Below are 26,264 nucleotides of genomic sequence, written 5' to 3' on the forward strand. Positions count from 1 at the left end.
TTAATGTCACATGTGTATTGGCACTATTGTTAATGCTAACCAGGATATTTGTTCTAACCAGGCTTTGAAGCTCACTTGCACATCCTGGTTGAGGGAGTACCAGTCCATAGTGTCTTAACTCTGGATCATTATACAAATGCTATGAAAACTATTGCTAAAATGTTCAGACTTTAGGGAAGGGAAAAGTTACTCTTGTCTGGAAAACATAGTAGCTTGTTAGCATTATGTGCAAAGCCTTGGTTTGTTTAGCCAAAGTGAGCTTTGCTTGAATGTCTGAATCTAGTCTAGCAGACTAAACATAGTTTGTTTTCTGGCAACGAACTATGAGGTGAAGCCATGGTTTGTTGTTGGCTTCTGAACTAAAGCTTGTTTTAACTATCACGTGGCTTTATGTCTGAACCTAACAGCTTTGTTAAGCTGTGCTTTGTTTGCCTACCTGACCCCCAGATGGTGACCAACCCACAAAGAGACTAGGCAACAGAAACTGGAAAACAAACCAAGCTCTGGAAAACAAACCATGGCTTCACTTTGAGATGATTAGTGGTTTGTTGAATGCAGCTAGTATTTTGAATCCTCCTTTAATAGTTTTTTTAAACTGCTTTGTAAAGTGACTTGTTAAACCAGTAGTGTTTGCCCCTTAAATACTGGAGGAGGTTTCCAACATTTGAGCACTTTTGCTTTACGTTCTAAATAAAGCAGAGTGACTCTGTGCCAAGATTCCTCATAGCTTTCAAAATGTGTTATTATGGATGACCATTCTTTTTGTTAAGCTGGCTGCATGCTAGCCTGGTAGTCGGAGATGGTTGGCTCATATTTTGTCACTGGAAAGTCCGAGATTGGATCAAAGAATTAGGATGTAACACTATACCCATTTACCTGGGAGTAATCCCAATTCAACTCGGTGGGATTTCCTTCTGAGCTACATGTAGGATTGTGATGTGAGGTGTTCTTGATTGCGGGGGGCAAACTTCAGGCTCATGGGTTTTTTTACTTGATCTACTAATCAAGAGCTGAAGATGTGCAGTTAGAAAATGTGCCCCAAGCACATTCTAAGCTTAGGAATTTGTTTTCCAGTACCAGGACAGAAATGAATTTAGAATCCTTTCACATAAATGTCAGTTTCTGGCTAGCTTTCTTCATTTTAGCATCCTAATTTAGGCGGAACCAAGTGGTTCGTTCCTGCTATTGTTAAACAACTGGGAGTCTGGAACCCTTGCTGATCTACTGCAAATCACCCAGAGATCTACCATTAGATCCCCCTCTACCTTCTGCTAGGAATGGGCAAATATGTCATTTTTTTTGTTTCTCATAGGGTAAAATGCTAGTCCTACTCAGAGTAGACCCATTGATGTTGGTGGACATGACTAACTTAACTTCCTTAATTTCAAAGGGTCAACTCTGAGTAGGACTTAGTTGAATACAACCCCCAGTTTCACATTTTTCAACCTTACATCCAGTTCTCCAGACTTCCACAGCAGTTTGGATTTTCAAAAAGGAAGAGTTTGCATGAAAACTCATCGGTGGATTTCTCTTAACGTTTGATGCAATTTTGCCTAATATAATGCATCTTTTTATGTTACTTGCAGTATTATTATTATTATTATTATTATTATTATTTTATTACATTTATTACCCGCCATTCACCATCAGGTTCCAGCAACAATTTAAAATTCAATATTAAAAACAGTTAAAACAAATTACAGTCACAGGAATAGTGTAGGGCCTGAAAATAAACATTTCAAGGGTCAAAGGAATATTTATTTATTATTAAATTTATATCCCGCCCTTCCTTCCAGTAGGAGTCCAGGGCAGCATGAATTTATATGTGCACTTTACATGAATATATGCAGGGCTGGATTAAAACATGCCAAGGCCCTAAACCACGTCAAGATTCAGAGGCCCCATACCATAAAAAATAGAGGGAAAGTGGCAAGGAGGGGATTAGTGGAAATGATGCTTGGTGTGGAATGAGGCTTCAGAATGTTTTGGTGGGCTAGCTCCCAGTGTCTCCTATTGAGGTCTGAGGTACGGTTGGGGCAACCTGTGGATGATGCAAGTACTGCAGCAGTCCTGGAACGGATGTTGATGGGATTGGATGTGGATTGGAATGGGGAGGTCACGGTTCAGAATTTTGGTGGTGGGTTTTATATGAAAAGTCATTTAAGCCAAAGCAATTTTAATTATAATAAAATGTGTTTGTTATCTCCAATATATTTAGAGGCCGCTCATCATGTGAGGCCCTAAGCCATGGCTGACATGGCTTGCTCCTAAATCTAGCACTGAGTATATGTATGTTTGTACACATTACTTGGCTAGAGAAAATGGCATTGCAATATTTGGAGAAGTGCAAATTTCAAACAATGGCTGTCTCAGTTTGCATCCTTTTTTTGGAAAGTGTGAATTAGGTAAGTTTTGCAAACTGAATTAAATTTCTCCCCCATCTTTGCCTTCTGCCTGCACCCTCTTCTTGATTACTAGGAATCTCTCTCCTCCTGCTTCTAGGGGGGAAAAAGATACCCTTTAGAATTAAGGGGAGAAGCAGAGAAACTGCTTGGAACCAGTCTATTGCATGAATTGAGACAGAGCAGTTAGTTGGCACTGGAAATGAAACACTTTGGTTCCCAGGAACTCTGCAAATCTTGTCCAATAACAGTGCCTTTACTGCCAGCTTTTAAGAATCTGCTTGCTTCCACTCGTGCTCTGCTTCCATCTTTTGTAAATAAAACAAATATTACAAAGAAATCCTAACTATCCAGATCAGTGCTTTCTCATCCGTAGCAAATAAAAACCCTGTAGCATTGCCTTGGGAACATCTCTCCTGTGGGGGTGGTGGGGCTGCTACAATTTGACGAGTCAAGCTCATATTGACTTCCCAGGGATCAATAGCATTCAGACACGAGATGCTTCAGTTGATCTGATACAAGCTGGGACATCTTCCCTTAATGGGGGCATTAAAAGACTCCTCTGCTGGATGTAGAAGTGTACTGTAGTGCATTTAGCACCTACAGAGCAGCAGCCCGCTAAATAGTTGGGTCATTTTTCATTAAATGTAAATTCATACCATGATCTAAACTTCTTATCCTGTTTGGGGTATATCTGAGCAGGCATGCTACCTGAGGGGCATTTATCTTGCTACTTTTAAATCTTGTTTCTGTATTCCAGTTGGGGAAAATGTTGACTGTATGACACACTGATGTGATTACCCTACAGTTTTCAGACTTTCTTGTTTAGGGAACATGTTCCTGGACAGCTGGCATAGTATAGTAGCTCCAAGGGACTGAGCTCTGAACTGGAGAAGTCTCCGGTTGACTGTTTCCTCACCATGCTCTCTCTCCCCTATCTGCCATACAAGAATAATAAGTTTGTAAGGTAGGTTAATAAGGACTACAGTGATGTATGTGAAGCACAAATATCCTAAATTATCAAGCACTAAGTGATAAATAGAATGTTCTGCTGAGAAGTCCATTTCATGGCCAACATTGCAGAATGCATACTCAGTTCATGTAGGATCCTGGTTGGGTCTGTTAACCCCATCCTCACCTGCACATATAGACATTGGGGCCTAGAATACATCAAATCATACTATATGTTTGCTTTTTCCAAGAAATGATCAGGCAAAGCTGTCTTTTAGAAAAGTTTTTTTCACCTTTAACTTGTATTTTCTCATAGAGAATCATTGGCGAGCTTCCAAGAAACACCAGGTTTCCTCAGAATACAATTTGGTAATAAGTGCTCTACAGTATATAATCTAAAACAGGGAAGCTGTGGCTATACAGCTGTTGGACTTCAGCTCCCATCAGCCCCAGATAGCATGGCCAATGGCCAGGGCTGACATCAGCATCTGGAGGGCCTCAGGTTTTCCATCCCTGGTCTAAAGTGTGAGACAGTCTTCCCTTGAAACATGTGTCCTAATAAAATTCTCCATAACTGGGCCAAGGAGTAGAACTAATTAAGTTCTCCTTAACTTGGCCAAGGCATAGAGATGTGAAGGCCCAGTGAAAAAAACCAAAAAAATTCAGGGGGAAAAAGGTGGGAAACTGTTCTTCCAAATTCTTTTTCCTAAAAGAGAAAAAGCCCCCCCCCCAATTTTTTGATTTTTTTCTGAAGCTTCACAAAGGAGCCCATATGAACATACTTGTCGCCCACAGTTATTGCAATGCAATGTGTTGTATTTCTCATTTAGCTGACACAAATGTTGATGGATCCCACTGAGACCTTGGGTATATCCAGAGTGGGAGATATAGAAATCCTATTATAAATGTGGAGGAACTGAGGCACTTGAGATGCCTGCTCCCTCTGGATTCACTTTGCATTTGAAGCTGCTGTGAGAGTAGCAGAGTGTAGTAGGCCCATTTAAATAATGTATATATCGTATAAGTCTATATAGTTAGAGAGTTCTGCCCCCTTCAGAGTTTAAATAAAATGTACTGTTAAAAAGACGAGCGTTCCTGTCACCCATTCTGCCCCTCCAGAAAGTCTGGGTGTACAGCCAGATTGTAGCTCTTAAATCAACACGTCTGAGCTTGATCATAAACACCTGAAGAGACTGGGAAAATACCTTATTAGGTTTCTCTGGATGTCCAATAGTAACCTTACCTCAGATTTGATAGAGATCTGTGAGAACGGAAAGTTGACTGTCTGTGGGAAATGAAAGGTGACGCAATTCCAGATTAGGTGATCTAATTGAGAGACTATAAAAGAGAGATCACACTTGCAGTTTATTATCAGTCATTATGGATTGATCTAACGCTGCTCCCAGTTTGCCTAATTACTGAGTTCCTGTGGGTGAGATTTAAATTCTCATTCTTTTCTTTCTGTGTGCCAAGATATCTAGACTGTATAAGCATACTATGTGATATTTGTAGAGCATATATTGTATTAATAACTGGTATTATGGCTGGTATAGCACAGTGGGGAGGAGAGCCTGGCTGGGAGTCCAGAGTCTGTGAGTTAAAATCCCCGCTCGTGTCTCCTGGGAGTCAAGGGCCAGCTAAAGATCACCCCCACAGTGAGTGGCTCAGGGGTTACCTGCCCTGCCACCTGTGCAGCCGTGGGCAAGCTGCATAGTCCCAAGGTGCCCAGTTGCCCCCCAGCTGGCAGTTGAGGACAAGGAAGAGGCTGGCTTGTGCAGCTGTGGCAAGCTGAGCAGGCCCTAGCCAGCTGGGGAGGACTAGCCTCAGAGGGAGGCAATGGTAAGTCCCCTCTGAATACCGCTTACCATGAAAACCCTATTCATAGGATAGCCATAAGTCAGGATCCATTTGAAGGCAGTCCATAATAACCTTTGGTTTTGTGTTGTATTATTAATCCTGATTTATTAATTTACTGGCTATGGCCAGTATGTATGCTCATATATAGAAATGTGTAGTCAATAAAAAGCATAACCTCCTTCCGCTGTGGAACTCCGTTCTTTTTTACCCTGATTTATCCCTAGTCCTGAGATAAGTCTCTAGTGGGAGTTTCCTCTTCAAGTTTCTAGTGGGAGTTTCCTCTTCAACTCCGTTGTCATGGACAGATCACCGCTTGCTGAGTTTTAGACTTACGACAACCCTTTCCCTCTGCAGAGGTGGGGGACCTATTAAGTTGGTCCGCTCCCGGAGGCTTATGGATCCTGTAGCTTTCCAGACGGCTCTGGGAGTCTTTCCGGCTGATAGTACTGGCGCTCTTGTCGAGGCCCTGGTTGACCTGTGGAATACGGAGATGACCCGGGCCATTGACACGATCGCTCCCGCGCGCCCCCTTCAGTGCAGAACTCATACAGCACCGCGGTATACCCCGGAGCTGAGAGTGATGAAGCAAGAGAGAAGGAGGCTAGAGTGCAGATGGAGGCGAACTCCTGACGGATGTAGTCATGCTTTGGTAAGTGCTTCCACTAAGATGTATGTAAAAGCAGTTAGGGCGGCAAAAAAGTTTTATTTTGCTGCCACCATTAGATCATCTCTTTGCCGCCCAGCGGAGCTGTTTAGGGTAGTACGTGGGCTGTTACATTCTGGCTCTCACGATACTAAAGAAACATCGGAAGCCCGCTGTGACGAATTTGCGGAGCACTTCCAGGACAAGATTGCATGCATCCGTCGGGACTTAGACTCTGATGTTATAATAGAATCCATTGAGGTGTCCAGAGCGCGGCCTTGTCCTTCATTATTGGATGAGTTTCAGTTGGTGCAGCTCGAGGAAGTGGACAAGGTGCTTGGAATGGTGTGGGTGACCACATCTGCTCTGGACCCTTGCCCATCTTGGCTGGTGAAGGCTGGCAGGACCGAAACCACCGGCTGGGCCAAAGAGGTGATAAATGCCTCCTTGAGAGAGGGAGTAGTCCCTGGTAGTCTCAAGGAGGCAGTAGTGAGACCTCTGTTAAAGAAACCTTCTTTGGACCCAGATGTTCTTAACAACTATAGACCGGTGGCGAATGTCCCTTTCTTGGGCAAGGTTTTGGAGCGTGTGGTCGCCGGTCAGCTCCAGGCGCTCTTGGATGAAACCGATTATCTGGATCCGTTTCAATCCGGTTTTAGGTCCGGTTTTGGCACTGAAACAGCCTTGGTCGCCCTGTATGATGACCTTTGTTGGGAGAGGGACAGAGGGAGTGTGACTCTGTTGATTCTCCTTGATCTCTCAGCGGCGTTTGATACCATCGACCATGGTATCCTTCTGGGGAGACTCGCGGAGTTGGGAGTTGGGGGCACTGCTTGGCAGTGGTTCTGCTCCTATTTAGCGGATCGTCGCCAGAAGGTAGTGCTTGGGGAACATTGCTCGACACCCTGGACTCTCCATTGTGGAGTCCCTCAGGGGTCGGTTTTGTCCCCCATGCTTTTTAACATCTACATGCAGCCTCTGGGTGCGGTCATCAGGAGGTTTGGAGTGCGTTGCCATCAGTACGCTGATGACACGCAGCTCTATTTCTCCTTTTCACCTTCTTCAGGTGAGGCTGTTGATGTGCTAAACTGCTGCCTGACCGCAATAATGGACTGGATGAGAGCTAATAAACTGAGACTCAATCCAGACAAGACTGAAACACTGTTGGTGAGCTCTTTCCCTGCCCGGATGGTGAATGTTCAACCTGTTCTAGATGGGGTTACACTCCCCTTGAAAGAACAGGTTTGTAGTTTGGGGGTCCTTTTTGACCCTTCCTTGTCGCTTGGCTCAAGTGGCCTCGGTGGCAAGGAATGCATTTTACCATCTTCGTTTAGTAGCCCAACTACGCCCCTATCTGGACAGTGACGATCTCGCTTCAGTTGTTCACGCCCTGGTAACTTCTAGACTGGATTACTGTAATGCACTCTACGTAGGGCTGCCCTTGAAGACAGTTCGGAAACTTCAGCTGGTGCAAAACATGGCAGCCAGGCTATTGACGAGGACCAATTGGTCTGCGCATATAACACCTGTCCTGGCCCGTTTGCACTGGCTACCTATTTGTTTCCGAGCCAGATTCAAGGTGCTGGTTTTGACCTATAAAGCCTTACACGGTGTGGGACCACAGTACCTTGTGGAATGCCTCTCCCGCTATGAACCTACCCGTTCACTTCGTTCAGTATCTAAGGCCCTCCTCCGGGTACCATCTCACCAGGATGCCCGGAGGATTGTTACCAGATCTAGAGCCTTTTCTGTAGTGGCCCCCGAATTGTGGAACAGCTTACCTGAAGAGATGCGCCTGGCACCTACAGTGCTTTCTTTTAGGCGCCAGGTTAAGACCTGGCTGTACTCCCAGGCTTTTTAATGTTTTTAATGTTAATGTTTATGTCTACGCTTTATTTTAATATTGTTGTTGATATATGTGATTGATTTTATTATAATATTGTATTTTTAATCTGTTTTGTACACCGCCCAGAGAGCTACTAGCTATGGGCAGTCTAAAAAATAAATAAATAAAAATAAATAAAATAAAGTCTGCCTGTTTAGATAGACTGCTGGGGCAACGGCACAAGCCTAGGGGAGTGCAGTTGTTACATACAAGGATTCTAAACAGCTTTAGGCTTACAGGAAAAGTGAAGAACCCTTGAATCTGTGTGTGGGTGCGTAAGAGGAGTTCAATTTATTTCAAGAGAACTCTACATTGTTGACAGGGCTACAGCTTCTCTCCTGTAAGCCCATATAGTTTCCCTCTCTACTATCTCTGTCATAGCTCAGTGGCAGAGTGTGAGGCGTCCTTCCCTGGCTCTCCCTGTCAGGTTCCTACCTGCTCGTGGTTACTGCCTGTCACTAGGCACCACCAGGGACTCCACCAGTCCGGACCGCTCTCTCTTATGGTTTCTCCTCCCCGCTCTAGCACAGATCTCAACAGATCCCCCTGCTAGGCAACCACCAGTCACGTCCTAATACTAGTATTCCCAGAGACTCTGAATACTGGTATTGTTATTCTCTTCACCGCTGCCACCATTTGTTACAGTTTCCCTTCAGCCTTGGTCATTACCTTACCCTCCCTTCTGGTCTGTGAAACCCCAGCCAAGGATCAGGCCTTTGGTAAACCAAATTAAGTATTTATTACAGATAACAAAGCTAACAAGATTAACAAGATTTCTTCTTAAGGCACATAAGCATATGGTTTTACTCAATACTAATCTGAACTCCACCCCCCTCCTTCTCCACTCTCTCCTGGTAAACCACTCTCTCAAACCCACAAAACAACCCACTCTTTCTCTTCTCCCCACCATTCACCTCACATCCAGCCATTTATACTGTCAGCCATTTTAAACATTCACCCAATCATCCAGCATTCTACTGCCCATTCACTCCTCCTTCCTCTTTCATTCCACTTACCATGTATCTCCTATACAAACAACACTTACCCTATTTACACTAATAGAGGAACATCACACAGAGCACGTGCAATTCCTGGCAGTTCCACTTAAAATAGCACAATGCAAACTTATGTAGCACTTTCGAGTATTTGTTTATTTAATTTATTTAAAACCATTTTGAAACTATTAATAGCTGATAATCTCTAAATAGTGAATGTTCAGAGAGCTTCAATGCATGCTTTACTTCTAATCCTCACAAGGTAAGAATATTATACACCCCCGTGTTGCAGATGAGGGAACTGGGACTGAGAGAGGGTGGTTTGCTTAAGGCCACCTAATGAGATCATGGCAGAGATGAAATCTGAACAGAGACTTCAGGAGCAGCTCTCCAAATGTATCGGGCAGTTGGAAATCGGTGGCCTTCCAGATGTTGCTGGACTATAACTCCTATCATCCTTGACCCCTAGATATGTTAACTGGGGCTGATGAGAGTTGGAGTCCAGCAACATCTGCAGGGCCAAAGGTTCCCCACCCCTGAGATGGAACAATGATCTGACCTTTTTTAGGATAGCTTCATATGTTAAACAGATAGAATATTTGTATTTGCCCAATGTCGCCACAGATGCAATTCTTTTTAATGTGGTGGGTCCCCATAGTAATTCAATGAGTAATAAAATAATTAGAAATCATGCTGTGTGTGAACCAGCTCGGTCTAAAACGTAAGTAGATTGGAAGTCATTGATGACTAACATCCGGACAATCAAAATAAGAGCTGGGACTGCTTGACACAGTTCTGCAGTGTTGTGTGTCTGCAATGCATGCTCCTGATTTTAATCTTTCTCCCAAAACTTTAGGCCAAATGTATGTCTTGAGCAAGAACTGGCAATGGTGGGACATCGTCAACCATGCGTTCAAGCCTTGACCCGTTCAGTGAAGACGTGGAAGCAGGAGTGTGCAGCACAAAGATGGTGCATGGTCTATGAGAGAAGGTAACACATGGTCGTGGGTTTTAAAAGCATGGGCTGATGCAGTAAGGCAGTTTTTGTCATCTTAAGCAAGAGAGTGCATACCTGGAAGCACTTTTGATGCAGATGTGTTAAGAGAGCTGAAGTGCGCCCTCTTGCTTTGCACACTAAAAATACGTGGGCGGACTGTGGCAATTCTGGTAAAACATAAAATAGTTTATATAAAGAGAGGGATAGAAGATAAATTACAAAATGTCTAGCAGAATTTCTTTGCAGACTAAAAGATGGATTTTTCCTGCTTGTGCTACTCCCCCGTCTGCATCACAAACACTGTTTTGTTTTTCTCTTTTTCTTTCCTTTAAATTTCTTTTCTTTTCTTTTTTCATTAAAAAAAAATGAATTGCCAGAGTAGCCTAACCGGTATCAGAGGTAGTTGTAAATTGCTATAGTATGCAAGACACAGTGACATGAAAAAGGAGCATGCAAAGGAATAATAGAAAATAGAGGCTTAATGTTGCATGTTCTCCACCACTGGGAAGTGAGGGAGGGATGGGGAGTCGTTTATGGTAATCATCTTTAAAAACCTTTCAATAAACAACAAATTGCAACAAGAAGATGACTGTTCAGGGCTAAATCAAACAAGCCTCTGCTCTAAGGACCCTTGAGGATGGGATGCTGGCTCACATCTTGATCAGTTAATGCAAATGGGCACATTGCTCATATTCTGCAGAAGGGCATCATTCTGCCAGTCAAGAGGAAACGGAATGCAATTACCTGCATCTCTTTAGGGCCCATTGAGATCCATGTCAAGATTGCCACTGACCCAGGAAGAGTATCATTTCTTTTTCAAAGAGTAATTTCCGGAACCTCTGGTCATCCTGCCGTGGGGTAAGGAAGGGAAAACTGGCAAATGTTTTTCTGGGTTGGCCAAGTTCTTATACGTATCTGCAGCATGGCTCCAGCCCTCTTGAAGTCAACAAAGCATAGATGGGTTGGGTTAAACATTGAGTTGCAATTCTCCTCTTGTCTTCTTTAGCAAAGCTCTCGTTGATTTTAATGGAGCGGGACTGCAGTCTTGGTGAACATTCTTAAGAGTGAAATGGTAAAAGTAATAGAAGCAGGAGACATTTGGAACTAGACCTGCTTTTAAAACTGTATTTCTGGACATCTCTGGGTTTCTTGGTGAGATCAATAATAGCAGGCTAGTTTCCCTACAAAACAGCTTGTTCATTTTACTGACCTTCTCTGAACAGTAATGTGCAAGGCTTAGATTTTGCCATCATTTTACATGAGCAGAGCGCTGGTGCAAGCAGATCACCCATACTAAGTGCACCCTAGGACTGGTATGAATAACCTGTGGAATTTCACATGTTGTTGGATTCTACTTTTCATCAGCTCCAGCCAACATGACCAGTGATCAGACATGGTGGGAGTTGTAGTCCAACAACATCTGGAGGGTTACGGGTTCCTCATCCCTTCCCTAGGACAAACCCTCAGCAACAGGAGACAGGCAGACTTCAGACAGACTTGATTTTTAAAATTGTAACTCCAGTGTTTACCAATAGGTGCCTGGTGCAAAAATAGCGGCCAGGGGGGGTGGAGGTAGTTTGCTAAATGGCTGCTCAGGGAGCGGAGCCAATTACATCCCATCAGCCATACACTGAGATAACATGCACAGATTTCTCAGTTATTACAGACTAAGGAATTTGACATAAAATTGCAAAAAGACTTGGTCAAAATATGCTAATTAATACTTGTATTTTACAGGTGTGGGATACTTGATGGACAAGCAGTTTGCACAAGACAGGCTATGCCAGAGGTTTTTTTAGTTACTATTTTTATTTGCTGTTGTTGACTTATTGGGCGTTGGAAACCCTTGTTGATCTACTGCAAATTGCTCCAAGACCTACCACTAGATCCCAATCTAAATTTTGTCTCTCTCTACTCTGTAACTGCTCTGTAGGGGTCCCATGATAGATGCATGGAAAATAAATCAGATGAGTCCAATGTGAGCAGTATTCCCTGAAGATGGAATTTTGAAAACCACTGCTGTACAATAACTGATAATGTGCCTCAAAATAATACGTTCTAGAAATAGTTCCTATTTTATTTATTGTGTGCTGGATGTAGGCCATAGCTGTTGCTTGAACAAAGTAGGACATGGTTTTGTCTTACTCTGTGCGTTTTACTATTTTTAAAAGGACAAGCTATTACACCATCTATAAGCAAGCGTACAGCATGGAACACCACACTGTCTTTAAGTGTTGCCCTGGATGGAGCCGGAAGAATGATGATGACCCTGGATGTCTTTACTGTAAGTTGTAAGTGTAGAATATTGTGGATCTCCTTAAATCATTACATTTAAGATGCTTTTACATTTTTATATGAAGCTGCCTTATACTGAGTCAAATCATTGGTCCAGCTAGCTCGGTACTGTCTACACTGATTGTTGGTGGCTCTCCAAGGTTTCAGACTTGGGTCTCTCCCAGCCCTACCTGGAGATGCCAAGGATGAATCTGTGACCTTCTGCATGTGAGACAGACGCTTTACCTCTGGGCTACATCCTATCCCCCTAAAAATAAATTTCCCTTTTCAACTAGGAGCCTAGGAAGCTGCCTGCTGAATCAAACCATTGCTCAGTATTGTCCACCACACTACTGTACCAGCAGTTCTCCAGGATTTCAGACAGGGGTCTCTCCTGGCCTTACCTGGAGATGCAGAGCATTGAACCAGGGACCTTCTGCATGCAAAGCAGATGTTCTACAGCTGAGCTTTACAGCCTATTGACATTTCATTTAAAAAAAATTAAGCAGGAGAGTCCCAAGTGTGAAAGCTGCAAATGTGTTTGGAAGCAGGTGTGTTATATAGGAGCGTGTTACTAAGATGCAGCTGGATGTGGCTGAACATGCGCTTGTAGTTAGGGTTTGCTGTCATGTCATGTGTGCAAAGGCCCTCAAGATTTATTAAAATTTCTCTTTTTACTTCCTCCTTGGAGGATGGGTCGTGCATATTTGCTTTTAAGCACCATTTGTTGCAATACCTGTATGGGAAGCTAATGAATTCCATACGTAACTGTTGCTTCCCTGTCTCTTCAGCTGTGTGTGCTGTAGGCACTTGCTTCAATGGAGGGAAATGCTCTGGTGGGATTTCCCAGATGTGCCAGTGTCCAGTAGGATTTCAGGGCCCATGCTGTCAGTACGGTGAGTCAAAGGTTCCATATTTTTCTGGGGCAGTTCTATCAATGTGATGACCTAAGCTTTGTTGCATTAGGTTACCTTAGTACAGTATGCAATTTAAATCCACTGAGGAGGAACGCATCTATGTGGGCTTAGTGCAGTCTAAATATAATCTTGAGGTATTAAACTGTAAGTAGGGTTGTCGGAGAATTCCATTGGAAATGGAAACTGAAATAGCAACTGTTTTCAATTTTCATCCAAGGTCTGAAATGAAAATCATTCCAGCGAATATGATTGGTACTCGCTCATGATGTTCTTGGAGTTTTGTTAAAGGCCTGCAACCTATATGTAATTAATTACTTTTTTACATTGTTTTGACTTTTCCTTTACATTGAAATGGATGGTGTGGAAATAGCTATGTCTGTAATTATGTAAAATGCATAACTTGTGTAAATAATTACATACATTATGTTAAGTAGCAGACAGCAAGAAGAATAATGTAGTGTTTGGTGGAACCCGAGCTGCAGTAGAATGGAAATAGCTTTGATTGTGATGAAGATGAATAGGAACAGAAATTGCTGTCGTCTTAACATCCCTAACTGCGAGCTGAGATTGCTTTATGATAAGGAACTTGGAAGTTGTCTGACGTATTTTATAATGGCAGATGCAAGCATGCAGGTTATAGTGGCAATACCAGTTCACACAGTTGATACTTGCAGGCAATACCTGTTGGGTTGTGAGCAGCAGGTGATCATGCAGGTCTGTCAAGAGTCACTTTGTGTGTCTGTCACACTTGCAGGATTGTGGATTAGCTATATTGGAAGAAAGAATGGGAGCTCCCTAGCACAGGAGAAGGGGACCTGATGCCTTCCATACGTTGTTGGGTACCAGCACCCATCATCTTTAACCATTGGCCATGCTGGCTGGGGTTGATGGGAACTGGAGCCCAACAAAATGTAGATTTAATAAATAACTGGCTTTCCACCTCTGGTCTATCATAAATCTTGTCTGAACTTTTGGGGAAGAATAGAAACTTGAATACAAGTTCTAAGATGGAATGGGTTGAGGTCATGTGTGTGCAATTGTGGGCACGAAAAACATGGGTGCTCATTCCAGATAGGTTTTTCACCGGTGTGGCTTAATGCACATTTGACATTGGTATGACTTTCATGTAATCCAGAGGCTAAATTTTATTGGGGATAACCAGGAATAATTCTACAAATGTAACCAGAGTCTTTATAGATACAATTACTTGTGTAATGGAGAATGCAGATCAGTGTGTTCAAAGCCCGCAAATGGAATTGTGTTTCCATTGACATCTGCATAATGTCCATTTCAGCAGAAGCTTCAGAACTCCCTTTAGCTTTGACAGGGGAATGTTGGAAGAATCTGAGCCAATGTTTCAAATCTCCAGTTGTTAATGCAGTGATTACCTTAATGTCGAAAGCATAAAGGCATTCCCAGGTGCAGGCAAGGCATATGGCATTCCAAGATGGGAGAACCTGTGGAGCTGCAGTGATAAGGTCAGATTCTGGAACCAAATCAAAGGTTTTGTGATGGTTAATTCCTGGGGAGTTGACTAGAGTGCTGACAAGACACCATTAAAAACAATGCTGCTTAGTCTGCCATTTCCAGTTCTTTATAACTATAGTTTTATCACGGTGGTCTGTGCACACTCTCTTGATTCCTGAGGGTCTGAATGAAATCCCAACAGTCATCACTTCTAGCATGTGTTATCTGCTCGCTGCTATTGAGAGGCTGCCAGCTGTGGGTCTGTAAATGACATTATAGACAAAACTCCATTTTGCAGTATTAGCCAAGACGATTCATTCTCCCTGGAAAGGAATGAGAAGACTACTGTAAAGTGTTGGAAGCACCTCCTAGCAGAGGTGGCTCTGAGATTGCTACTAAGTTTACAGACTACATTTTTTTATAGTGAGGTTAATGGTTCTGAAGACAAAGTAGGTGTGGCTGATATTTCTTCTCAGTGGTCGATAGAATTTTGAAACAGAAATGGTTGACTCTGGTCAGCTTCTGAAATGGGTTCCTGTTGCTGGTTGAGACTGAAGGTGGCTCTTTGCTCTAGAAAGGCTACAGGTCTACATGATCATCCATCCATATCTAGAGATTGTGTGGTAAGCAGATGCTCACTACAGAACAGCCAGGATTTAAATTCAGGTAGCTGAATATGTTGAAAGTTAAGTAATCATCACTGTGAATAACTGAGTAGAACCCTGCCTGCATGCCTTTTCTTGTATCTTCAGAAAGAGAAAAGGGCCAGAGACACATTTTTTAATTCCAAAAAAGTGACATTTTGGTTGGCCTAATAAAGGTATTGCCCTAACGTGAAATTTTGGACTTCTTCTTGTGGGCCAATAAAACTGACTTGATCTCTGTTATTTTACTCTTCTGCATTTGAAAATTTCAGTGATGGAGGGATCCTGGAATAGCCACAAGGGGACAAGACCCCATAGTCCATAATGATGACAGCCCTGTAGCTATTGAAACATTTTGGCCTTGACAGAGCCATATTTTACAGGACATGTGCAAGGAAGGAAGGAATGGGTTAAACCTGGTTCTTTATTCCAAAGTATGTTGGAATGTATAGTTCTCAAATTTCCTAATCTGAGTCATTTTTCACTTGATTGTTGGGCATCCAAGCCAGCTAATGAGGGGAAAAGGTGGTGAGTAGCTTTTAAAAAAAAAAATTAAGCCATTATTAATGCATTACATTGAACAGTGGTATAGAAGGCTTTTAACAGCTCACTGACATGACCGAGGACAGCCCAGGGATATCATAACATTCTGTAACAGGGAGCGATTCCCTTGCAATTTGCAAGGACATCTAATGGCTCCCTAAGAGATGTTATAGCTTATTTTAAAAGTCTGCAATGTGAGGGTATTTCAGCATTGGGGTTATCTTGATTACGATTCCAAGGCAAACGTCTGCAGAACAGCAAGCACAAATGCAATCCCTTTGCGTCTTCGTATTCCATCAGTTTATCTACATAGACTACAACGGAAGCAGAAAATATTTTAAAACAAGATATTAAGGATGATCTGATCACACACTTAAAAATACTAGACATTCATTAACAGACTGAGCTGTGTAAAGTTCTCAGTTTTTGTTCATTAAGAAGGGTTTTTATAGGTGTTTGCCAGCTGTCTTTAAGTGTGTTATTAAATAGACTTTATGTGCAGCATTAAAAAAAAATGTAAGGAAGACATCTCGTAAAGATTATTCATGTTTGAATTGGGCAATACAGAGCAAACAATCGCAAAAATGGAAAGAAACCCCCCCACAACCCACACCCTACCATTCCTCTGAATAGCAGGAGCTGCCAGTGTTTTGAATAAGGTGGTGGATCTGCCACTCCAAGTGACCCTGAGCCCCTGTTAAGATTGCTCTGCCCGCCTACTTGCTATACTTAGAAGCATTATGCATAGGAGACTTCAGTTTTCTATCACAGCCCAAAAGCAACTGCTAGAGGTCTCCTTTTTAAATGGCCTGTTCTTGAAATTCAGCTAATAAGCATTCATGACAACTGTGCAATAATTGGCTCATAATCAAAATCCACAGCAGGATGCTCAAATAGCCTTCGATGTCTTTTCTTTCTGGCAGAAATTCAGCTGAACTGAAGTTTCTGTACATTTTGGTGCCTTTCGCCTCAACCATTGTTGAGTAGGATAGATATTTTCATGTAACCCAGGGGTGGGAAACCTTTTTGGCGCCACAGGCCAGGTCTTTATCAGGAATGCCATAACGGGCCAAATTTGATAGGCAGGTAACCCTAGCCACCTGTCAAATTCCCTTGGGGGGGCTCCCAAGTGCCCATTGTTGCTATGTGAGAAAGAAGCTTGTTTTCTACACTCCCTTCCACCACCAGTGTTGGGATGCAGGAGAGAGCAAGCTTCTTTCTCTCCTTTATTCCCTGCCCCTTGCCATTGTTGCTGCCGTAAGGGATAAGAAGGAAGCTAGCGCTTGCTGCTGGCACTTGGGAACCCTACTGTCTTTCTTCTCTCCCTTCTGGCACTGTCTGTCCAAGTCTCCCCCTTTCCGCCATTAAGTTTCCAGCATCATGGACTTGAAGGAGGAAGGTAGGAGACTCAAAAAGGCTTTTATGAGTATCCCCCCTCCCCCTTTGTCTCCAATGTTGGGGAGTCGATAGGGGAAGGGGGAGGCTTTTGCAAAGACTTTAAGACAGCCCTTGATCACCCGTTTGAGCAAATGGGAGTGCAGGAGCTGTCTTAAAGCTTTGGAAAAGAGTCTTTGAAGTAGCTGGTGCACACAAGCATCTTCAGAGGATGCTTTTGCACAGGGCTTTCATCCCTGCTCACTAGCTGAGTGAAGATTAAATCCTGTTGCTTTCACTGTGCAATCTTGTTCCCTACTGGGATCGCACAGCCGAAGAAGAATTAAACCCTGTTCTCCTGCCCATCACCTCATGTCAGTAGTGATATCAGCTGGTGGGCATGGTTTTGAGGTCACATGGAACACCCTGAAGGGTATCATTGGCCCAGAGGCAGGAGATTTCCCACCCCTGATGTAGCCCCAGTAAAAGCTATTGGCATTCCTTTTTACAACAAAGATTATACAGTTCATGCTTTCAACCCCTCTCTTTTCCTCCCAGTAGCCTCAGTACATAATTCCTCCATTAACAAAGTAGATGCATTACTGGACATTGCTTCTTTAACAGAAACTTTGGTACCAGAGGTAGGAATAACATGGAAAGAATAAGGATAGGTTCCTACACCCACTGATAGATGGTGGTGGCAGCTTCAACAGGAGCTTTAAAGGGTACCTATCTGCTACCCACCCACTCCCCCACTTTCTCCTCCTCCTCCTCCGAATCATATTGGATCCTTCCCTTCCCAGCCCTGGGGGAAAGCAAGAGATCTCTTTAACAAAGCAAACACAAGGCTTGTCAGTTTCGCTCTAGCAAAGCAAAGGCTTATCAGTTTATTGATAGCAAAGCAAAAACATAGGTTAGTCAGTTTCACCTTAAGCAAAGGCACAGGCTTGAAAATATATCCATCACAAAGCTAGTCAGTTTCACTTTTTAAAAAGCCTTCCTCCAAAGGAACTTCGCTCTTTGAAGGTTGGTTAACTGAGGTATTACTGTATAGATTTCACTTATTACACTGGATTCCTCTGTCCAAAACAACCCCTTTTCAAAAGTGGCAATTAGCGGGAAGTAGCTGTGCCAAAATGCTTATGGTTATAACCAGCCTTTGAGAAGGGTTAAAGTGGTGGTAGGAAATGGACAAATGAAAATGTATTGCTGAAGGGCACGGGTGAGGAAACTTGTCTGGCTTGCAGGACAACTGGAGGCTAAATTTAACAGGTGTGTGTGACATGATATCATAGTGGCATCAAGTGCTGCGCTTTGAAGCCCCAACTTCAAAGAGCAGGGTGAGCTGTTCAGAGGTTTAAAGAGCAGCCCAGAGCTGTTTGCAAAAGGGCTTTCAAACCACCCTGATCTGTGCTTGGGAAACAGGTGCACCAGCCAAACTAAGTAGGATTTGAACCCTCCGCTCATCAGCTGGTAAGTGGAAGGTTCAATCCTGCTGGCTGCAGGATTTGACTTCTCCAGCACATTCCCCATCAGGATTGAACCCTCTCCTGCCCATCAGCTGGCACCACCCAGTGATGTCAGCTGATGGATATGTGGGTATGGTTTGAGAAAATGGCTTTGAGGGCCAAGATTGGCCCATAGGCTGGGAGGTTCCCTATCCCTGCTGAAGGGGGAGCAAGAAGTTTACCAGGTATTGACTAGAATCTCAAGACCTGAGTAGGGATGTGAGCACTTGTGCACGCTTTAGTTATTAGAAGATATAGCTGCCTGGCAGCACCTCCTAAGAAAGAAATGGCAGTGGCCTGAACTCTGCAGTGGAACTCTAGTGACTGCCAAATCACAGTGAAAATAATAGCTGCTGTTTATTTAGCAAAAGGTTGGTTGTAGAATGTCATGTTTTCACAGACTTTCATCACCATAGGGAAGGGTTGTTGCTCAATAACAGAGCTTTGCATGCAGAAAGTCCCAGCTTCAATCCTAACATCTCCAGGTAGAGTTTGGAAGAGAATCTTGTCTGAAATTTAGGAGAGCCACTTCCAGTCAGTGTAGACCAGCCTTTGTCAAATTGGTACTCTCCAGCTGTTTTGGAATACAGCTGCCCTGAACCCCGACCAGGATAGCCAACGGTCATGGAGGGTAGGAGTAGTTTAAAACAACTCAAGAGTGCCAGGTTGGTGAAAGCTGGTGTAGACAACACTGAACTAGACAGGACCCACTGGCCTTACTCACTATAACACAGCTTCTCATATTCCCATCGAGCTGAAGAAAAGGATCTTCAAGCCCAACCCCATCTGTACACCTCACTAACCTCTCTGCTGCTGCCTTAAATCTAATGTGGATTGCAGCCCTGTTTGAGTGTTTGTGTGCAATACCTACACCCAACCAGGAATGGATGCACTAAGCTCTGTCCCCTCCCTTGTTTCTGTCCAACTCATGGAGGTGTGAAGGTGTGAAGTAGTTGTAGAGCCACTCAGGGTCATTTAGAACCCTGCATGATTGGTGTTGTAAATCGTGTGAGGAGGCTCCCCAATCCAGGTTTTTGTCCTCTACCAGTTCGGGGTGTGTGTGATGGGTATGATGATGGGGGGGTGGAGCTTAGTGCACTCATCCCCATTCATGAAGGTTGTATGCACAAGCAGAATTGTGCATAGGGTTTTGTCTCTAATGGAGTTGAGGCACTAGGGCATACCTTACAGCCGGGATTGCAAATCCAGTGCCTACAGGGACCAGTGTGATTGCCTATATCTCCTATGGTACCTGTGAAATGCCTCAATGAAATGTCTACAATCTATGCAATGCACAAGATGGGAGGGCATGCCCACACCAGTTTATACTCCAATTCATACTGGGGCCAATCACAGGCTCTCAGCCTAATGTACCTTACAGGGTTGTTGTGAGGATAAAATGTAGAGGGGCAGAACCATGTGTATCACCTTGAACTCCTTGGAGGAAAAGGGGTGCATAAATGCAATAATTAATAAATAAAATTTAAAATTTGTGTTCCTGTCTCTTTGTTCACTGTTTCAGATGTGGCAGCTATACTGCTGCCATGTTGTGTTTTGCCACACCATGGCAGCCATTTTGTTATGACATATAGCCTATAGCAGCAATTTTGTAAATGGCATCCATGATCCTTTCTCAGAATTCCAAATGTGCCCACTGCCCCAAAAAGGCTGGTGGTCCCTACCTTACATTACTGAGAGACCAGGATTGGAATAAAAATGTGTTGACTTATCTCTTCATTTTCTCATTTGAGCTCTACTGCCAACAAGTAATATATTTGTCAGGCCTGCAACTTTTTCCCCCCTCCCAGCCTTAAGAAATGTATTGACCTGCAGAAATCCAGTCACTGCATTGTGCCCATTTCTGCATCTCTGTTGCTGTAAGAAGCTGTACCTGTTGAATTTCTCCTTTTCATCCAAAGTACCCAACAGGAAATAGCTTAGTTACTGGCAAGTTATTTCTAGGGCTATGTTTTTCCTTGGCAACTCTGATGATTTTAGCAGCTTCACGACAAGTAGAAATTCAGTGGCTGCCATGTTTCACAGCATGGAGACGCAAGAATATTAATAGCTGACTGAATTTCTGTATCTGTTAAAGACCCAGAGCTTCTGGCGGTGGTGATGGAAACCCTGTTTAAGGCAAAGGTTGGGAAGCAAACAGCTGTAGCTGTGAGTTTCCAGGGGTCAGGTTGGGAGGATTTGGCAGAACGGATGAAAGGAAAACTGCGAGAGGGATTGGATCAAGACGTGTTGGGATAGACTGGTACAAGGCAGGCAAGCTGATGAGACTGAGAAGGAATCCAGAGCAGGCAGTAGATGTATTTTTGCATGCAGGGACAGTAATTAACTGTGTACTGTCATCTTAAGCATAACCCAGGCACACACATAGTTCGGTTCTCTTGGCCTAGAACTAGGGATGGCCAAATATGTCAATTTTAGTTTCTCTCATTTTTTCCAATGTTAAGTTTGGTTCCCTACATTTTTGTGATTTGTTTTACAAAAGTCCACATGAAAATTTATCAGAATGTTAGCATGAATGTCTCCTAATACACACATTTTTGTTCATCATTTTCACTAATATATGCAATTATAAGAACACTTTATCCTAATATATTTATTTTTTGCATACTGTTTTGGAAAGTGCAAATTATGTAAGCTTGCCTTTAAATATAAATGAAATAGAATTTCTCCTCATCCCTACCTAGAACAGTCTCCCCCAACTTGTTGTCCTCCAGATGTTTAGGACGACAACTGCACAACCAAGAAGCTACAACTTTTCTTCATAGTAGAAAAAATTACTGCCATAGGCCTACATTTGGAGTCCTGTCAAGCTCATAACATAGGCCTAACTCTGTTAATGCAGTTATCAACACCTGGGTCTATCCTGAATTTGATAGCCAGGGTTCAACAGACAACTCAGTAGATGCAAACAGAAACAAGTCCACAACAGCAAACAAGGAGCTTGCTCTGGTGCAAAAGTCTTGTTGCTCTGAACAGAAATGGTCAACCATTGTACCAGCAGTTCCCTTCCTGCTTGCCCTTACTAGAATAATTGGGTGGTGGTGGACGCCATGAGAGCCAAATCAATGGTAGTTATAACTCTTTCCTCGTTAGCAGGGAAGCACATGTGATTCCTAACACTACTTTTGGAGGGTCAGATTTATGGTATCAAACGGAAAAGCGGGCTTGTTCCTTCAGTTGTTTCTAGGTTTACGAAAGTTAAAACTACAGAATTAAAATGATGCAAGCATAAAAGTGTGAGATAAAAGTACTGTTAAAAGTTTAATATAATAATGTTTAAATTAGCGCTGTGCTCTGACCCCACTTCATGGGACCTTTGTCTTGCAGTGAAGGTGTGGGGAGAACTTCTGCAGTTTCTGCTCCCTAACAAAATCAAAGTACTTTTGGGTGGATGGGATACTTACAATTTGAAGAGCTGGCTTTTTAACAAAAGGTTAAACAAAGGTGAGTTACTGCATTTAGCAGCTGCCCATTGCTTTAAAAATCTGTTAAGAATGATGCTGGGAATAATATAGCACAGTTTCCAGGTAGATTGCATGGGGGGGAGGGGTGGAGGCTGGCCTTAATGTTCAGATCACCCTAATTTAAAATGCTCTTGCATGGTGCCAAAACTACAGCAGTGTTGGCATCAGGTGAACCTCTCTAGAGAGAGCATCCCACAATTGCAGTGCTAAAAAAAAGTGCTTTCTCTTGCTTAAAAAACATACCTTGCCCCTTGAGAGAGGTGGTAATCAAAGCAGGGCATCTGCGAATTGAACTTTTAACATGCGGTCAGGTTGGTGGATGTTCCCTCAAGTTATTGGGTCCCCTCAAGCCCTTTAGGTTTTCCTGGCTTAGAATGTTTAGATTCCTGTGTGCAACCTTTTAAGCTAGAGTCCTGCCAGCCATAGGGCATGTCAGGTGCATATTATGAAGCCTTTGCTTTAAGAACGTGGAAACAGTGAGAGTGTATGCAACATTCTGTCCTTTGCAATTGGACAAGAAGAGTGAATGTGGACACATGGAGATGTCACTGCTTCCTACTATGTTGTTGCCTCTCTGCTCTTTTAAAATTGGGTGGAATCTGCGGGCAAGCACCATGTTCAGACTGGTTATATTTTTGTTTATACAGATACAAGTCTGACTATCTTTCAGTAACATAGGAAGTCAGACCATTGATCCATCCATCTCAGTATTGTTTACACTACTGTAACAGTGGCTCTCCAGGATTTCAGATGGGGGACATTCCCAGCTTTTCCTGGAGATAGCGGGCTTGAATCTGGGACCTTCTGCATGTAAAGGAAGGACTGCAGTGTTAAGCACACACACACTTCTGTCCCATTCATCTTCCAAAGAACCCTAGCCACTGCTCCCTTTTATCTTTGCAGCAAGGTGGGGATAGGGGTTATCCTGAAAGATAGCCCACCTGCCTGCCCAATAATTGTCCTGGCTGAATAGGATTTGTACCTAGGTGAGCCAGTGTGGTGCAGTGGTTAGAGTGTTGGACTATGACCTGGGAGACCAGGGTTTGAATCCCCACACAGCTATGAAGCTCACTGGGTGACCTTGGGCCTGTCACTGCCTCTCAGCCTCAGAAAAAGGCAATGGTAAACTACCTCTGAATACCACTTACCATGAAAACTCTATTCAGAGGGTTGCCATAAGTTGGAATCAACTTGAAGGCAGTCCATTTTCATTTTCAGGCCTACATCCATAAATTTCTCTTTATACAACATGAGGCTCTCATCTTGTGACTCTAGCCAAACCTGCATAGCAGCCTGCAAAGATAGCACAAAACTACAGTGGGTGGGTGGGAGGTGGTGGTCTGTAGTGGCTGCATTAAATGAAAACTGTAACCTCAACTTTTATATACCCACAGGAAACTTTCAAGTTTTCTATGAATGCTTTATGTCTGTAGGACTTTTGGCCATAATATGTATACGCCTGTAGCCCGATGTAAATTTTGAAGGGGAAGAACAAGTAAGGAACTGCCCCCTTTCCACTAATGTAGTATATACCCTCTGTGAATTTTAACTTCTTCCTTGCTTCCATTCAAGAAAAGAGGAAGAAATAAAGCTTTGACATTTTCCAGTGAAAACTTTAAAAGCGTAGATTGAAAAATCATTGCCTATCTCCTGTCCAGATGTGACAAGATATTAATCCACACATCTTGACAAACTGCCCTTGAGCACCTGAACTTTAGAGCTATTAGCGCTGAGCGACAGATACGACAGGCATGAAAACAGCAAAGCGCCGAATGGATGTGACAACAGCAAATGCACTCAAGAATAACCAGCTTGAGAACAAATGCATCCTTAATGCCTGCGATGGAAGAGGCTGTTTATTTTGCTGGCTGAGAGAAGTGGGGGCTAACCGAAAATAACTGTGTTCTTCTCCGGCTACTGGTGTTCACACTGAGTGAGTAAATGGGAAAGCAAATATGGCAAAAGAAGAGCAGAAAAATAAGATGAGTTCTGCTGCTGTATTAGTTCTGTAGTGGTCAATATTAGCTTGGGGAGGGGAGAGCAAGACCTGTGCATGTCCTCTGCGGTAACCTTGTAACAGAGATGGGGAATTCTCCCACCAGTTTCCAGCAACATGGCCAGTGGTCAGGAGTCTATATCGGGATCAACAATAGCGAAAGCATCTTGGTGAGGTAAAATCACATCAAAATAACATTCCATGATATGGAACGTATGCTAGACGCATTCAAAAGAATCTGTAGCCCTCCCCTTGATGATGATGTTGAATATCCTGGCTGGGGCTGATGGTTCACCACTACTGTCCTGTAGCTTATTCATCTACACTGCGCCAGTCTCACCAGGGTTAGACACCAGGCGGATTAGCCGTAGGCCCATCTGTTTGCTCACTTCCATTTAACCTCCTTCACGCATGAATCTGTGTGTTGGTCCTGTACCTTGTTCTGTTGCTCGCAGAAGCTGTGGCTTGGGGCATCTTTGGATGTGGCAGAGAAGCACGGGGAATAGCAAGCACAAATACTAGTGCTTATGCCTGCAGCCATGGAGGATATGGAAGCTGCTGGTGCATGAGATGGAAAAGGGCAGAGGCATTTAAGCTTCCAGCTCCTTTACTTGCATCATGCTTGAAGGGGAGCTAGGAAAACATTTTATATCACAGGAGTAGCCAGTGGGGTGCCCTCCACAGGTTGCTGGAGTACAACTCCTGTCATCATCACTATTGGTTATGCCTGATGAGAGTTGTAGTCCACAACAGCTGGAGGGGCACCTGTTGGCTACCCCTGTTGTCGCAACTCCCAGTATTTCATAACAGTAGGAGCCCGGAAGACATAACCCTTCCTCCAAAGTGGAAGATAGCAGCAGAGACTGAAGTGGAGCTGCAGTGGAGATGTGATACCCGTCTGTCTCCAGATATTGTTAGACTCCCGTAATCCCCAGTCAGTGTGGTCAGTGGTCAGGGATGATGGGATTTGTAGTCCAGTAATATCTAGAAGGCCACAGGTTCCCCACACCTGAGTTGCAACAAAGGGGAGTGTTGTGTATGCTTTCTTCCCTAAACAAAAACTTGCACGGAAGACTCATCTCTAATCTGTATCCAGAAGCAAGCATCAGATAGCAACAGCTGTGTTGTCACTGTTACTTCTATGTACAAGGCAGAAAGAATTAACCAGAATCTGTACTTTTCTTCTCCACCCCTACAAACTTACTAATTGGTTTCCCGAGGCTTTGTGATTAATCATTTCAGTTCCTATGCATATGTAATGTTTTAGAAGTCATTCAAACACCTTGGTGCCTCTGCCTTATAGTCCCTCTAAGAGGGGAAAGAAAGTTAATTATGCTGCCTGTCTAAAAGTCAGGAAAGAGACCCACCTTCAACCACTCAGTAGTCTTGCTTCCATCAAGGAGTGAGCTCGCAGTAAGGGCAGCTGGATCTAATTAGGAGCCAGCAACCCTGTGGTTTCAGCAGCAGCTGCTAGAGAATGGATAATGCTAGTAGCCTCCGAAAAGACCCTCCGTGGCGCAGAGTGGTAAGCGGCGGTAACACAGCTGAAGCTTTGCTCACAGCCAGAGTTCGATTCCAACAGAAGGAGGAAGTTGAATCTCCGGTAAAAGGGGTTGAGGTCCACTCAGCTTTCCATCCATCCGTGGTCGGTAAAATGAGTACATGGCATATGCTGGGGGGTAAAGAAAGGCCGGGGAAGGAATTGACAAACCCACCCCATATATACGGTCTGCCTAGTAAACATCGCAAGACATCATCCTAAGAGTCGGAAACGACTCACACTATAAGTGCAGGGACACCTTTACCTTTTTTAGTAGCCTCCGAAGCAGCTTGCAGGAGAGATGGAAAACACACGAGCACACACACCCTATAACTTTGTCATTTGGGGAGATGGCTCACTGAACAAGTGTTAACAGTAGCAAAGATTTCCCAGGAAATATGGCAAATATAAGACTTCTGTTGCTGCTGCTGCTGTTGCTCTTAACATGACTTCCATCCAAATAATGACATACATGCAAAGCTTTTTATGTCGGGCGTCGCCAATGTGGCACTGTCCAGATGTTTTGGATTACAATTCCAGTAATTCCTGGCCACTATTATGCTGGCTGGGACTGATGGGATGTTGTAATCCACAAATTCTACAGGACCCCATGTTGGCTACATTTATAGGTCCATAGTCCTGACTTAAAGAAAAGAGCAATAACCATGACATATAGCAAGAACAGGCTTTAAAGCTACTGGGGAAAACTAGACGTGTTTTCTGCCGGCTGGCTGGCCTTTCGCCATTATGTTAGCTGCAGGAAACTGAAAGTGGGTAAAGTTGATGTGT

The 26,264-nt window shown here is 43.5% G+C and overlaps 1 protein-coding gene across 1 annotated transcript in view; it reads left to right on the top strand.

Annotated features, from left to right (window-relative positions):
• The window catches only part of LOC133389488 (multiple epidermal growth factor-like domains protein 6), a 245,097-nt gene that overhangs the window by 15,028 nt on the left and 203,805 nt on the right, over positions 1 to 26,264 (top strand). Inside the window, exons 2-5 of the mRNA XM_061637258.1 lie at positions 9,590 to 9,724; positions 11,902 to 12,014; positions 12,796 to 12,900; positions 21,803 to 21,919. Coding sequence (XP_061493242.1) covers positions 9,590 to 9,724; positions 11,902 to 12,014; positions 12,796 to 12,900; positions 21,803 to 21,919 — 470 coding nt within the window. The remainder of the gene's footprint in view (positions 1 to 9,589; positions 9,725 to 11,901; positions 12,015 to 12,795; positions 12,901 to 21,802; positions 21,920 to 26,264) is intronic.

The sequence above is a fragment of the Rhineura floridana genome, chromosome 7, assembly GCF_030035675.1.
Source record: "Rhineura floridana isolate rRhiFlo1 chromosome 7, rRhiFlo1.hap2, whole genome shotgun sequence".
NCBI classification, from domain to species: domain Eukaryota; kingdom Metazoa; phylum Chordata; class Lepidosauria; order Squamata; family Rhineuridae; genus Rhineura; species Rhineura floridana.